Source organism: Cebus imitator, unplaced genomic scaffold (assembly GCF_001604975.1).
Source record: "Cebus imitator isolate Cc_AM_T3 unplaced genomic scaffold, Cebus_imitator-1.0 Scaffold455, whole genome shotgun sequence".
Classification (NCBI taxonomy): domain Eukaryota; kingdom Metazoa; phylum Chordata; class Mammalia; order Primates; family Cebidae; genus Cebus; species Cebus imitator.
This window is the reverse complement of record NW_016107770.1, coordinates 792,215-808,951: the sequence shown is the minus strand read 5'-3', so window position 1 is coordinate 808,951 and position 16,737 is coordinate 792,215. Positions and strand designations below refer to the sequence as shown.

The 16,737-nt window shown below is 42.8% G+C and overlaps 1 protein-coding gene across 1 annotated transcript in view; it reads left to right on the top strand.

The window, feature by feature from the left end:
• Positions 1–52: 52 nt before the first annotated feature.
• Positions 53–16,737, top strand: part of LOC108291457 (pseudouridine 5'-phosphatase) — a 62,214-nt gene continuing 45,529 nt past the window's right edge. Inside the window, exon 1 of the mRNA XM_017511845.2 lies at positions 53–207. Coding sequence (XP_017367334.2) covers positions 132–207 — 76 coding nt within the window. The 5' untranslated portion in view covers positions 53–131. The remainder of the gene's footprint in view (positions 208–16,737) is intronic.

Genomic DNA, 16,737 nt, shown 5'->3' with positions numbered 1-16,737 from the left:
CGTGGGAAGCGCGTGCGCAGATTGGCCCCGGAAGCCCGAGGAGGCCCTGACTGCGCGTGCGCGGGGCGGGCGACTGCGCGCGCACTTTTCCCTCGACCCCTCCCCCCCACCCAGAACCAGAAGGCGGTACCATGGCGGCTCCCCCGCCCGCACCCCCGCTACAGCCAGTCACCCACCTCATCTTTGACATGGACGGACTTCTTTTGGGTGGGTAATGTGCAGCCACCGCCTCCCGCGAGGGCGGTCCTGGGTGGGCGTGGGAACGGTCTGCGCGGGATACGTCACGGCCGGGGGCCCGCGGCGGGGCTGTGTTTGAGCAGGGACCCTGGGGCTCCCGCGCGCTGTATCCCGCACAGGACTCGAAGTCGGGCGGCGGCCAGCAGCGCCCGCGGGCCCATGTCCGGACTGGAGGGCGCGCGTGGCTGCGGCGTCTACGCGACCTCAGCACCCGCTTCCGGTCGGCGGGCCGCGCGTGGGGCCGGAGCACGTGGGCGCGGTCCCTGGGGACCACCAAGCGGGTGCGCGGCCCAGCGTCCTCTCTGCAGAGCTGGGCGCAGCGGGACCTCCGCTCCCTTTTCGGTTACCCACAATTGTGTCCTTGAGCGGTGCCCAGCCTCAGTTTCCCGGTCTGCAAACTAGCCTGGAGGATACTTGCCTGCCTACCCCAAGGTTGCTGCTGTGGGCGCACCTTGATGGTAGCATCCTACGTGGTAGCGGTTCTCCACCTGGTGGTTTGGCCACCCTGAGGGCATCTGTCAATGGTAATGTCAGGAGACATTTTGGATGTCACAGTTGGCGTGGAGGGATAGGGTCACTGGCATCTAGTGGGGTCCAGACCAGGGATACTGCTAAACTTCCCACATTGCACAGGAGTGCCCTATGCAACCATAAGGAATTATCTCGCGTCGTCAACAGTGTAGAGGCACAGAAGGTCTGCGAAGTGGCCTGGCTGCCTAGGGTGACCAGCACCAGGGACATCACCTGGGAGCCACTTGTAAAATGCAGATTCTGCATTTTAACACAAGTGCGTGAACCTTTGAGAACTCCTGCTCTATCAATAAGAGGCATTTAGAAACCCTTGGTAGTGTACTAACGTAGTCATAGCACATGTGAACTTTACCACCCAAGAGGAATTCAAGTAGAATTCGAAGAATAAAACCCTGGTTTTTTTTGTTGTTGTTGTCTTTGAGACGGAGTTTCACTCTTGTTGCCCAGACTCTAGTGCAATGGCGCGATCTCGGCTCACCGCAGCCTCTGCCTCCCGGGTTCAAGCGATTCTCCTGGTTCAGCCTCCCGAATAGCTGGGATTACAGGCATGCGCCACCACGGCCAGCTAAGTTTGTATTTTTAGTAGAGATAGGGTGTCTCCATGTTGGTCAGGCTGGTCTCGAAACCCCGACCTCAGGTGATCTGCCCGCCTTGGCTTCCCAAAGTGCTGGGTTTACAGCAGTGAGCCACCGCGCCCAGCCTAAAACCCCATTTTTAACTTAAGATAGAACTATACCAAACTCTACCCAAAGCCTCAACAGAATTAACACCATGAAACATAATCACCAGGATGCTTCATAGATCTGTAAATGTGTCTGCCTACTCTGTATAGACTGCTGACCTGCTTGTTTACGTTCATTCCTTCGTTTCAAAACCCTGCAAATTCGGAGGAAGTATTTGCATTTCACTAATTAAAAAAAAAAAAGAAAGAAAGAAAGAAAGAAAAAAACAACCTGCAGCTGGGAGAGGTAAAAGTACTTGCCCAAGTCACACAGCCAATAAGCCAAACTGAGAAACGATTCTGGATTGATCCTGTTCTAAATATAAATGATGTTGAGCTCAATTTAAATTGTGAATGTGACCTTGTTCCTGCTCATCATATTGCTAGGTAGTTAACTAGCAGTGTTTTCTTTAAAAAAGGCACACAATAACTAGTCTCTTCATTTTATGAACACAGAGATATAAACAGATTAATTCCAGAGGAAAAGAAATCCCCATAGAGGTCACTAATTGGAGCCAACAGGTATGCAGCTACTAAATTTGAAATGACTCAATTTCAGAAAGCTTCTGGGATACATAAGCATAGTTTGTAGACATGAATTTTCCTACTCTGGTGGTCAAGAAGTTAAATTGTCAAATAAATTTCTTACCCTCTAATGAAAAGTCCAGAGAACCTGTTCTGGGAGTCTCATGAATTTTAATACTAAACAAGATGTCTCATTAAAATTAAATTTATTAAACTTCTAAATGAGCTTGATGCCTAATTCTCATTCTAGATTTGCACATAGCCATGCCCTGAAGCGATGAATGTGACTTAAATGGCAATACAACCGTTGACCTCACATTGTTACCCAGTCCTCTGATCTAGTCAGATAACCAAGAATTAGTGCTATTTGGAAAAATAAGCCCTACCTCTTTTTATTCCCTTCCCTCATTTTCTGCCCATTTCTTCCATTCTGGCCCTACCTCTTCTTTGAGGTGGTAAGGCCTTGCAAAACCTTCTTGGAAATATACCTCTGCTTATCCTATTCTTTTACAAAATGTATGAATACAAAACACTGCTTTCCAAAATATACCAGTTTAATTTAATCTACCAGATTATGCCTGCTCTCATTCTGTATCCTCTCACTTCAGTGTATCTATTGATTGCATAACAATATGTCATCAATTTAAAATGAGTTATTTTGCAGTAGGTCTGTGTTTTTGGAAATTTTGAATGCATTTCCCTAGGAAGTTCTGTTTGTCGATGTAGCCCCAATACTTGCATACTTGTGGAAGTAAAATTGAAAATGAATAATTTCATGGAGGATTGTTAGCATTACAGGAGAAGCTTGTTTAATCAGAGGAGGATGAGGAAGTAAATAGAGATTTTAGAGGAAATGTTGACCAGGAAGAAAGCCTGGGCATTTTGCCATGCTTTTGACATGCACAATGCTGTTGTCTTTTTTTTTTTTTTTTTTTTTTAAAGAAAACACTTTGGATTCTGTTTCTCATGACCAAGGTAACAGTCAGTTATGATTTAGGTAATATTAGTAATTCTAGCTCTGAAATGCCGTTCAGAGAAAAAGGGGATTGAGATTAGTTAGAAACTGGGACAATATTTTGAAGCAAGAAGATGACAAATATTAAACAGTATCTCAGCAGCTGGACAAGGAAGATGATTCCATTTGTAAATAACTGAAATTAGGAGCACAAAAGATGGTCCCAATTTCTTTAAAATTAGAGAAGACAGTTTGTTGCCCAGAGCAGTTCTGTCTCATAGAATAGAATTGAGCCAGGTGAAATTTTTTGGGAGCAACTTTTAATAAGTAAAAAGATACAGATGACATTGATTTGGATGATGTTATGTAACCTAATGTCTCAGAAATATTACTATTCAATACATAGTCAATATAAAAATCATTGACGTGTTTGACATTAATTTTAATACTAGGTCCTCAAAATGTGTGTGTATTTTATACATACAACACATCTCAGTTTGAACTGGCCTCATTTCAAGTGCTCTATAGCCTCACTTGGTGAGTGGCTGCTGGCTTGGACAGCGTGGGTCTAGGTCTTTGTGGAGTAACTCATGGTGTCTGTTGTTAATAGCTATGCTGGGAGGGCCAGGCAGAGGGTGGGTGTAAAGAATATTCAGAATTAGGAATTTTGGTGTATGTAAAATGTGGTATGTATAAAATGTATTTTCTTGGAGTCTGATACAGAATTATTTAAAATCCTTTTTAAAAAATCAAAGGAAAATAAGCTTATTTTCAAAATCTTAAAACACTGTAAAATAAATAAGGTAGATCTGCAAAGGGTAATAAGAACATTTGCAGTATCGACCATAATATGCCATATCTTTATAAATCCAGATTGCAGGATTTTAATGAGTGACTTCTACTTTATCTTTATATAGTAGAATGAAGACCTGTTCTTTGCCTTCTTGCACTCCCATAGCTTCCTCCTTGCCAAATAATAGCACTTGAGACTGTAAGTGCCTGCCTTATTGTCTGGGGCCCAGGAGACACTGAAAGGTCATGGAGGTAGGGTCTCTGTGGTGATCACCAAGCCCAATACCGATGGAATTGTGGGCTGCCTGAGACAGTTGACAGTTATGTTCACCGTGTGCTCAAAATTCCATAGACACTGCATGAGTGTGTTTCACACTATCATTCTTTGTTAACTTCGTGTAGGCTGTTTCTCTGTACACTGTAACATCCATATAGCTGAAGACAAAAATAGATTTTTCTTATGTAATATTAGCACATGCCCTAGATGGATTGTCAGAACAATCTATGTATGTCGTCATTTGACCCCGTGAAATACGTCTGAGGTTTAAAAGTGCAGTTGGCGAGGTCTTCAGCCTCAGTAGATTCTTACTGCTTGATGTTATCAAGTCATTTGTTCCAAGTGCGGTTTTTAAGAGTTTTGGCCCGTTTTTGAGGAAGGTGGAGCAAAGCGAAGGATCATTCCTCGTGCTTCTTCCATAGGTGGTCATTGTTTAACCCCAGAATATGCAGAGATCCTAGTTGGAATGAGACAGTAATCACAACCTCCCCTCCTTCCATCATATGTAATGAGTCTTGTTCTGGATGTCAAAGCAACTCTGGTGGTAGGTTCACATTCTTTCTTTGCCCTGCCTCCCCTGGGGGCTGACAGTGCACCCTTGGGTTCTAACCTTGCTAGGTGAAATGTAGGTTCTCTTCCACATTTGCAAAGGAGATGGCTGAGGGTGGAGGCCAGTGTGAGGGCTTGGGACAGAGGTGAGCCCTTACCTCAGGGGCCATGATTGGCCTTTCACTACAGTGTGATCAGTGAATAATCTGTTGTTTCTGGAAACTGAAAAGGTTTCTGGAATATAGCAAGCACAAGACACATGTGTTTCTATTAAGGGTTTGAAGAGATTTGGAGTAAGATGCTATATTTTATGTCAGAGAAACAGCATCAAATTATAGACTTAGCTCTCTTTCGCTCTGCTTTCTAATAGACCTGAACCATGCCAACTTTAAGTTCTTGTAGTAAGTGGTTGGTTGCCTACTACAGCTGTTTCTGTTTCTAGAATAACTGAGAAGGGGGTAAGACTTAAATCTGCAGATAAATAAGTTTTGTCCACCTAGCAACACAACTTAAATATTCAGCAGATTCTAGGTATGCAGGTATAAAATATTATTTTCTTTTTTCTAGCTCCAATAGAAACAGTATGGTTTTATTTAGAATCTTTAAATAAAGTGGATACAGGCATACCTGAGAAATATTGTGGGTTCAGTCCCACATCATCACAGTAAAGCAAACATCGCAGTGAAGTTAGACACATGAATTTTTTGGTTTCCCAGTACACATAAGGTTAGGTTTACACTATACTGTATTCTATTAAGTGTACAATAGCATTATGTCTAAAAATGTACATACCTTAAAAATATTTTGTTGATTAAGGAAAATAAAAGTGCTAGGGACCATCTCATCCTTCAGTGAGTTGTAATTCTTTTGCTGTTAGAAGGTGTTGTTTTGACATTGTTAACCAGAGTAGTGGTTGCTGAAGGTTGGTGCTAATTAAATAACAAAATCCTGTGGCAATTTTAAAAAATGAAATAGCAGTGAAGTTTGCCGTATCTGTTGATTCTTCCTTTTACAAAAAGTTCTCTTTCAGCAAGGTGCGGTGGCTCACACCTGTAATCCCAGCACTTTGGGAGGCAGAGGCAGGCGGATCACTTGAGGTCAGGAGTTTGAGACCAGTCTGGCCAATATGGCGAAACCCCATCTATACTAAAAATACACACACAAAAGTTAGCCACGCATGAGGGCGTGCACTTGTAGTCCCAGCTACTCAGGAGGCTAAGGCACGAGAATCACTTGAACCTGGGAGTCTGAGGTTGCAGTGAGCCAAGATTGCGCCACTGTACTTCAGCTTGGATGACAGAGTGAGACTCTGTCTCAAAAAAAAAAAAAAAAAAAAAAAAATTGGAGTCAGTCCTCTCAAACTCTTCTACTGCTGCTTTATCAACTAAGTTTATGTTAATGTAGTGAATCTTTTGTTGTCGCTTCAGTGTTCAACCCCATCTTCACAGGAATAGATTTTTATCTCCAGAAACCACTTTCTTTTCTCATCCCTAAGAAGCAATGTCTCATCAGTTCAGGTTTTACCCTGAGATTGCAGCAATTCAGTCACGTCTTCAGGCTTCACTTCTAATTCTAGTTCTCTTGCTGTTTCCTTCATATCTGCAGTTACTTCCTTCACTGATGTCTTGAACCCCTCAAGGTCATCCATGAGGATTGGAATCCACTCCTTACAAACTCCTGTTAATGTTGATATTTTGATCTATTCCCATGGATCATGAATGTTGTGAATGGCATCTAGAATGCGAAATCCTTTCCAGAAGACTTTCCATTTACTTTGCCTAGATGCATCAGAGGAATCACTGTCTATGGCAGCTATAGCCTTAAGAAATGCATATCTTAATAAGACTTTAAAGTTTAAATTACTCCTCAATCTTTGGGCTGCAGAATAGATGTTATCTCCTTGTACATCTCCATGAGAGCTCTTGGGTGACCAGGTACATTGTCAGTGGGCAGAAATATTTTAAAACAAATCTTTGTTTCTGAGCAGTAATTCTCAATAATGGGCTTAAAATATTCGGCCAACCATGCTGTAAACAGATGTGCTGTCATCCAAACTTTGCTGTTCATTTACAAAACCCAGGAAGAGAAGATTTGCATCATTCTTAAGGGCACTAGGATTTTCAGAATTGTAAATGAGCATTGCCTTCAACGGAAAGTCACCATCTATCTGCATTAGCCCCTAACCCAAAAGTCAGCCTGTCCTTTGAAGCTTTCAAGCCAGGCGTTGACTTCTTCTCTCTAGCTATGAAAGTCATAGGTGGCATTTTTCTTCCAATAAAAGGCTGTTTTGTCTACATTGAAAATCTGTTGTTTAGTGTAGCCACTTTCATCAGTGATCCTAGCTAGCTCTCCCAGATAACTTGCTGTAGCCTCTCCATAAGCATTTGCTGCTTCACCATGCACTTTTATGTTATGAAGATGGCTTCTTTGCTTAAACCTCATGAACTTATGCTGGAGTCAGTCTTTTCTTCTGCAGCTTCCTCACATCCCTCAGCCCTCATAGAAGTGAAGGGCATTAGAGCCTTTCTCTAGGTTAGGCTTTGGCTTAAGGGAATGTTGTGCTGGTTTGTTCTTCTACCCAGACATTAAAACTTCCTCTGTGTAAGCGACAAGCTGTTTCATTCTTTATCATTCATGTATTCACTGGGGTAGCATGTTTAATTTCCTTCAGTAACTTTTCCTTTGCATTCACAACTTGGCTAATTGGGTGCAAGAGGCCTAGCTTTCCACCTGTCGGCTTCTGACATGTCTTCCTCACTAAGGTTAACCATTTCTAGCTTTTGATTCAAAGTGAGAGATGCAGGACCCTTCTTTTCACTTGAACTCTTAGAGGCCATTGTAGGGTTATTAATTGGCCTGGTTTTAATATTATTGTGATTCAGGGAATAGGGAGCCCTGGAGGAGAGGAAGAGAGATGGGGGTCTGTGGAGCAATCAGAAGACACACAACATTTATCCATTAAATTCTCTGACTTATATGGGTGCAGTTCATTGTGCCAAAAACAATGACCATGGTAACATCAACAGTCACTTAACACAGATTGACGTAACAGATGTAATAATGAAACTATTTGAAATATTGCAAGAAATACCAAAGTGTGACACAGATATGTAACGTGAGACATGCTGTTAGAAAAATGGTGCTGATAGACTTTCTCGACACAGGTTTGCCAAAAACCTTCAATTTGTAAAAGACACAATCTGTGAGGCACTATAAAATGAGATATGCCTATATAATCATGGGACAGCAGTGCATAATTTTTTTTTTTTTGTTTGGGTTTTTTTGAGCCAGATTTCTGTTTTTCTCCTTGAAATACTGTGTTAGAGATTATTTGGTCCTTTTTATCTTTGTGATTATTCACTCTTTACTCTGATCCTATTTCTTTTTTTAAAAACTGATATAATTTATATATTATTTTCTGTCATTTTTCAGGAGTAGATAGAGACTTAAAGCAATGTAAAAGAGCAAGGTAAATGATACCTCCTAAGAAATGTCCCCTGAAAGCACTCTTTATATGGATGCTTAGGCGACTAGTCAGACCTTCTGAGGAGTGTTTCAAAAGTGCTTGATTGATAGTCTGTAGGTAGAAAGCACAATAGTATTATCCTGGGATACATTACACTTGAAAATAATGCTCCTACCATTGGCTGTAAGGGAATTTCAGTGATTAATAAATGCAGCATTTAATATATTAAGAGCTCCCTTTAATAGTGTTGAAATGGTGGAAGGGGGCAACCTTGGTTTTGTAATGCTGATATTTGCAGTTTAAAATTGACTTGTTGGTGCTTAAAGAACAATTTTTTTTTTTTTTTAAGACATAGTAATCCTAACACATTTCTCCTGTGAGAGCACAAAAGGGAAGACTTTGTTTTTCCCTTGGGCTTTCTTAGCTGGACCATCCATGTGGCTCCTCTTCACATCCCTTTTCAGCAATGTCTGGCAGGTAGTTCACCAACTTTCCTGATCCTTCTTTATCCCCTGTCTCCCTTGTGTCCTCTGCTGTGATGCTAACAGTGAGTAGCAGCTAAGGACATGGGTGCAGCTGGCCACGTGGCAAGGCGCCTGTGCATGAGAGAATGGCTACCTCTTCACAACCATGCCTGGCAGGCAGTTTCATGGCATTGATTGTTGCGCTTGGCCGGGCCCTTGATTCTCCTCTCTGAGCTCTGGGAGCTGGGCCGAGTGATGTGCCCTTTTGTGGTCGATGGTGCCTTATTTAAGAAACACTGCAGATGACACAGCTGGTCAGGGACAGATCAAGGAGCAAACCAAAGTTTGCTGTTTGATTCCCAATAGACTGTTCAGTGTGTCTATGAAATGAGAGCAAATGGTCCTAGTTCACACATTGAAGCTTATCTGAAGCCTTCAGACAAAAGCAAAAATAAGCACCCACCCTCCCTCCCACTTGTGTTAGCTGCCATGCACATGGAAGAGAAGCACATGGTCCTTGAGAACTGTATGCCTGTCTGCTCTCTAGCCCAGCACTGTCTATGCAGCAAGGCTTTCTGCCAGATGGAACTGACTCCTCTCTCATGGTGGTGCATGTAACATTTTAGTGAGAGGTCCAGAGCCTGAGAGACAAGTTAGAAGTACTGGCTATAATGCCTGTGTGTGTGGACGGCTGGAACCTTTAGGCAGGAAGAGGAGGCAGCTGGGGACAGGTGTGCCATGCTGTGAGCCCTTCGAAGAGAGGGCACTCAGAGGAACCTAAATAGGTTTCACATCCATGGGTTCGTTCCTCTGTTCCATACAATGGGATACCGGAAAGAAAAAACAGCTGTGCAGGTCTGTTTTCTCTGTGTATCAGAGCACATGCCACAATCTCTTTGGTGTTTGCTCATGAAATCGAAGGACACTCATGACCTTGGCACAAGATGCCAGAAAAAGCACAGAGGCTTTTTTTTTTTTTAAGATGGAGACTCACTCTTGTCACCCAGGCTGGAGTACAGTCTCGGCTCACTGCAACCTTTGCATCTTGGGTTCAAGCGATTCTCCTGCCCCCGCCTCCTGAGTAGTTGGGATTACAGGCGCCTGCCACCACACCCAGCTAATTTTTTATATTTTTAGTAGAGATGGGGTTTCACCATGTTGGCAGGCAGGTCTCAAACTCCTGACCTCAGCACAGTTATTAAAAGCAAATGCAGTTGCCTATGCTTTGTCTGGTTTTGGAAAAGTAAAGTTAATGTTTCAGACTGAGATGGCTATTTGTCAGTGGGGTCCTATATTCTGCACAGTTTGTAAGTCTACTTCACACAAGTAATACAGTGATACTCATGAGTGCTTAAAAGAGATTAAATACTTCCTTTCAAAACATCATCCTCAACGAAAGGAACACAGACCCTGAGGCGATGTGGCTGATTCTAGGGTCTGGGGCTAGTAAAAGATGAGCACAGAGCACCTTCTCATGCCAGGATGCAGTGGGGGGTCCCACTGGCAAGATACGAATCATTTGTAATCAAAAGAATAATGACCATAAGAGAGTATAATACTGTTTTTTTTTTGTTTTTTTGTTTTTTGTTGTTTTTTTTTAAAGGAGTCTCTGTGTTATGATTCTCAAAAGAAAAAGAAAAAGAGTGGCTGGGGGTGAGCTCTTTTACAGAAGAATGCCAGTTAATAAATATGGTCAGAATGGGAGAATTAGCCAGGTCACTATTTTGGGGATCCCCACTGTAAATGGTTCTGACAAGCATCGCCAATGAAAGCCAAGACCTTAAACATGCAGGAGACAAAGGTGCCCACAGTGCGATGCCACAGGTCACTGACTGATAGCAGAGGCAAACGGGGTAGCTTTGGGAACCATGATTGACCCAGGGGCCCAATTGATGTAGGTTTGACAGCCAGGAAGCAGCAGCATGTCATGTCACATGCCTTCTAAAGTGACCTCAGAAATGGTTAACCTGAATCCAACTGGGCCTGTAGGAGTTTCAGACGGGTAGAGGAACATGGGAGGTGGCATCATGTGGAAACAGCAAGACAAATTCTGAATGTAGGAAGTTCCACTAGGTTCCTGGACTGGGTCCTTGAAAATGTTGACTATCATGGGGAAAAAATAGGGACTGGCTTTTTCACATTAAAAGAGGGTAAAGGGACATTTCAAATTCAGTGGACCTTAGATTGGGAAAAAAAAATCTATAAAACACATTTTCGTGACAATCGGAGAGCTGTGATGTGTGCTGAATATTTAGAGGGTACTATGAAATATTGCTGATTTGCGTGGATTTGGCGGTGGTATTATGGCTGTGTAGGAAAGTGGTGTTCTTAGGAGAAACATGCAGAGAGGTAGAGGAATGAAGAGTTAGGGCATTTGTATATTTTCAGCTGTGTTGCATGCAGGCATATGGTATGTAGATGTTTCCTATACTAGTATTGACTCTTCTGTATACTTGAAAAGCTAAAATAGGAAAGGGAAGATTAAGTCTTACGTATGAACCACTGAAAACCCCAAAGCTAGTATTAAGTAGTAATGAATTCTGTATAAGAGACAAGAATGTAAAACATGCATCTTTAGAAGATTCATGTTAGAGATATAAAATAAGCAGTTTCAGAACCTTAGCTCTCTCGAACATTACAGTAGCAACGTATTTCTTGCAGAAATATATTATAGCAGAAAACACTCTAAAGAAAGAGTTCCATTTCATGATGCTTATTTTTCAGTTCCTTGTCTTTCTCTCATAGTGCAGATTTGTAGACAAATGTCTACAGGATTTGCAGACAGATGTCAAGAAAATTATCTTGATGATGTCTTAATTGGAAGCTGATATTTTGTCAGCATCATGCCTAAAAAAGGGATAAAATTTCCTAAAATTCTTCAAAGAGTAGCCACTGGTACCTACCTGTGTGTTACGTCATACGCTGATGAGACATGACAGAAAATGTTCCTAAGTAGCCTTACAGCTGATCCCAAGAGACTCTTCTGACTGGGCTCTTCACTGCACCTCTCAGCTGACTTCTGCCTACTGGGTCTGTGTCATCCCTTTTTACTCCAAGGCTATCAAGGACTTAGGAAACTAGAGGTCGGAGCTTGAACTGAGTGATGGGATGAAATGATTTATTGAAGTGCTGCGTACATCTCATATATGTTCTCTTGGACCCAGTTGTGCCCCTGGCATTAGAGCCTTGGAGATTACCTATTCATACACAGAGTTCTCTTTCCCTTATTCACCTCAATTTCAGTAGCTTGGAAACAGTTTAACTCTTGCTTTTTAAAAGGAACATTAGTTGGTTATTTTAGAAACATTTTGTGTAGCAAAGTGTTACACATATTTTTGTTCTGGCCTCAAATAATCATGGATTTCATTAAATACTAAACATTTGTTGCTCATTTCAAGACAGTGCTTTAGTACATTCTTATTTTCTTTTCTGCATCTCTTAATTTATTTGCCTCGTTTATCTTAACGTAAAGCATTTCCTTTGGTTAAGTAGATTCTTATATCTGCCTTTTCTTTTTGTACAACTACTATTTAGGTTGTTGCTAAAGTAATTGTGGTTTTTGCCATTACAAGACCTGTAGACTTAAAGGTCTAGCTTACTTTTTGCCATTTGCTACCATGTGTTTAGTTGTGGCATTTTGCTGACTACTCACCAGCTTTTGATGTGGCATGCCTACATGACAAGCTTTTAAAAGTGAAATCGTAATCAGGTTTGAGATTTAGAATTGAGGCGACTTGTCCTCTCTAACGTGAAACTGAGACAGGACAACCAAAGCCCAGTGAAAATCCTCCAGATAATCACAAAATCCATGACTATTTGAGGCTGGAACAAAAATATGTGTAACACTTTGCTACACAAAATGTTTCTACGATAACCAAATAATTTTCCTTTTAAAAAGCAAGAGTTAAAAGGTTTCCAAGCTACACTGAAATTGAGGTGAATAAGGGAAAGAGAACTCTGCGTATGAATAGGTAACCTCCAGGGTTCTAATGCCAGGGGCACAACTGGGTCCAAGAGAACATACATGAGATTCTATTCCTGGGCGCTTTATCATGTACAGTTACCAGCAGTCTTGATACCATTTGTTCATACTTGTGCCAGCCCTCACAGGTACAGGTACAATTGTAGATGCTAAAAGACTCACCAGCTGACATGTAGTTATTTAATTTTATCTCATCGATGATTGAGAAGCTCTACTGATAGCCCAAAACCACTTTAGGTGAAACATTAGCTGTGTTGGTAACTGAAGCCTGGCCCATCTCATTGAGAACTTACTTGCTGTACTGATTTGGTAAAATTATCCATCCTTTGTGTCCCCTAGTATGGTTTGCAGCATATCACAAGCAATGTGTGACATCTTCCAGGATATTGGATGCTTATCAAAATATCATGTTAAAGAACATGTTCAGTTTGTATCTGACCCATGGCCTCTACTGTATTGTTTAACATGATTTTGCAATAGAGATGTAATCAACTGCACATGTTATGCAGCCCCTTATACCATTAGGGTTTATGATGAGATTATGTAAAATCATATCCTCTCATAGGGAGGGGATAGGACTTTGTGAAGTAGCCTGAAGAAATTAACGTCTTTATATGATCATATCTATAATATACACAATAATAAATGTCATGTACTTGTTGCTGTGTTTATTGTTTCTGATGGCTAGGACTAGTGAGTGTCCCAATTTTAAGGACATGTCTTGAAACTGGCTTATCTTTCTTTCTGCCTCCATTCTCAGCCAAGCTTCTTGCTCAAGTGGGCTGCATTTGCCGAACTCACTCCCCCATTTTCCCTTCCCTCGCTATGAGCTGGCTTTTCGGCCCTACCACTCACAGAAATTGTTTTGACAGAGGTAGCAGTGACGTCCATGCTGCCAAGGCACAGAGGATACCTTTTTTTAAAAATTTCCAGAACTCCTGGCTTTCTTTGCCGCTTCTGCACCGTCCTTGGAAATTTTTCTTTGGCTTCACAGATACTTCCTCCTCTGGCTTCCCCATTGCTTTCTCTTTTTACTGGTGCCTGTTTGGCATCCCTATGGCTTTGTCCTGGGCACTCTCCTCCTGTGGAGACCTCTTCTGAGCTGATGCCTTTGGCCCATGCTTCTGCTCTGATGACCCCTTAATGTCCCTGGCTGGGCCTCACCTCTTTTGAGTTCCCAGCTATGGGTTCCCAGTGACAACAGGCTCTTTTCTACCTGTGTGTCCCAGAGGCAGCTCTGAAGCATTGTGTTTTAAACGGGGCCTCTAGTTCTCTGCATTCACACCAGGCAGCAAGCCCCAAAAGCCCCACAGAAGCCGGGAGTTATCTTTCAGTCTTGCATTCCTTGCCATCTCCACCCACACCTTCCAAGCACCTCCTTATTTATAAATATTTCAAAGCTACTTCTGTGTCATTCTATCTCCATTTCCTGCTTCAGGCTCTCAGGCATTCTTCTGATCTAAAAGTAATATTTACTGAGAACCCTTACCATGTGCAGTTCTGTTGGTTACCTGCAGCGAGATCATTGGTGGCTGTGGGGTTTTGGTGCTCATGTGGGTGAAGTTGCAGAGTCCTGGGGCCCAGGTGTATTTGGATAAGGTGGCTTTGATGAGAGCATAGCCTTCACCAGGATATTTTTGGATTTTTTCTCCCTAGTGTATTTTCCTAGATTCCTTTGTCAAAGGAATGTGGTCATAAACTGGCCCTTAAGTACTTTCTAAGGGAAGGGTTGTTCCTGTGGATCAAAGTGACCTTGGACTTTGTGTGTGTTGTCAGTGCTGCCCTCTCCTGGGTGTTGCTTCTGCATTCTTAATGCAAACATGTGAGTTATTCTCGGGTGTGGCTACATGACTTACTCCTTTCTGGAAGCTCTAGCCTTATCTCAGCCCTCATCTTGTTAAACCAGTTGTGCTGACCTTGCCCCTCTGACAGCAGCCTGATAAAAGCCTGTAAAGTTGCCCACTTCAAGTTTTGAGCATTACAGGTAGCCAAGCAGTAGAGGTGGTTAAAATAAAAGACTTAACACTCCTAGCATTTAGGTGGCTTCATTCAGATGGCCAAAGACAGGTGGCACTTTTTGCTATGGAGAATTTGAGGAGAGAGCTTTAAATTCAAAAGGAATTTAAGAAAAGCATATGGTGGATCTATGAGGGCTCTGGAGGAGAGGTTGAAATGTTCAGGGTGTTCCTTCAATTCATGAACCCGACTGACTTTGACAGCAGGTCCACCAATTGCCAAATACTGAGACAACTGAGTCAAATGAATACAACAGCATCCCTATTCTTCAGGGGACTGCAGGCAGGGGTGCTGTAATTTGTATAGGGGGAGATGGACATGATCCGTTCTACTACATTATCATCATTCATTTGCTAGAGATGTCTCGATTTCCTTGGGAACCAGGAAAAGGAAGTTGGCCGGTCGGATGTGCCTCACAGCAGAGCACATGCATCCCAAGTGAGCCAGGGGTAGGGTTGGGGAGTCTGTGAAGTAGAGGAGGAAGGGCTGAGGGTATTTCAGGCCAAGAGGACTCAGTGAGAGGCGGAGCACAGGTGGAAAGGTCTGCCAAGGGTAGATGGCAGTGAGCCCTGTGCCACACTAATCAATTCAAGTTTTATCTCATAGCCATCATACAGCCTGGCAAGCACACAAGATCTAGAAGGGTGCTTCTGATGATGTGGACTGTTGGCGCTTAGACACTGGAGACTGGTAGTTGACATTGCCCAGGTGAACCATAGGACTGCACAAGTTTCCTGCAAACTATGGGGGCCAAAACAGCAGGAGATTACTTTATCTCAGCTCTGGAGATGAGAAGCTTGATTCAAGGTGTCAGCAGGCCTGCGTTTTTCCTTGGCTTGTAGCTGCATTGCTTTGGTCTCAGCTTCTCTCCACATGGCCTTCTCTTCTTTCCTTTTGTCTCTTATAAATAAAGACTCCTGCCGTGGATGTAGGGCCCGCTGGGATAATACAGAGTGCCTCATTTCCAGATCCTTTATTTAATCACATCTGCAAAGGCCTTTTTTCCACATAAAGTCCGATTCTTGGGCCCTAGGGATTAGGACATGGACATATATTTTTGGGAACCACCCTTCATCCGATTACAAGGACCTGTAGGGTTGGAATGAAAGGAAGAAAAGCGGCTGATTCAGAAGCTGACAGCTGGGCATAAAGGGATGGGAGGGAGAAGGCAGGTGAATAGCAGTGGCTTGTCCTGAAGTTAAGAGTAGAGGAAGCCGTGAGGGCCGATAATAGGGATGAGTTCCATTTTAGGCATTTTTACATTGATGGAAACCACCATGAATTCCCATTTAAAACAAAACTCTTGGTGCTGTCAACCCATGAAGAAAACTGACATAGGTGGCCATCGACCTACACTCACCTTTGAACATTAACAGTACCTAGAAGCCATTTTATTTTTTACTATTATTTTTTGAGACAGAGTATCGTTCTGCTGCCCAGGCTAGAGTGCAATGGTGCAATCTTGCTTATTGTATCCTCTGCCTCCCAGGCTCAAGTGATCCTCCTGCCTCAGCCTCCCAAGTAGTTGGGACTACCAGCGTGCACCACTGCACGTAGCTAATTTTTGTATTTTTTGTAGAAACGGGGTTTTCCCATGTTACCCAGGCTGGTCTCGAACTCCTGGGCTCAAGTGATCCGCCTGCCTTGGCCTACTAAAGTGCTGGCATTATAAGTATGAGCCACCGCGCCTAGCTCCTGGAAGCCATTTTAAACTTGTTGTTTCTAAGTCCCCTTCCTCAGAGAGAATACACGCACACACAGGGTTGGATGATTGGTCTAGGAAGGGTCTGGAAATTTAGCTTTATGCCCACCACGTTTTCTCCTCCTATTTTTTTTTTTTTTTTTTTGCATGGAGGTAGAAATTCACTGGGAAGCCCGGAGGAGAATGTGCAACTCTGATATAGAGGGAGCAGCTCTGGGTTCCTAGTCATTCTCCAGTCAGCCTCCGAATTCCCCCAACCCTGCTCAAAGCCTGCCACTTCAGGCTTAATCTTTGTTGACATGTAAGGGTGCAGAATTCACAACTTTGAAGTCCTTTTCTTCTACTGCCTTCTCTTTTTCTCATTCCAGCTGGGTTGTAAATGTCAGGGAGAAGTAGAGGGCCCAGTCTCACTTCCTGGGGTGGGGAGGTTATTTAGTCATGGGATGCACCATGATTTCCAAACACAGTTGATTTTCCAGAGAAGAGAATGAAAAGAAGTGCTTTGGAATAAACTTTGGAC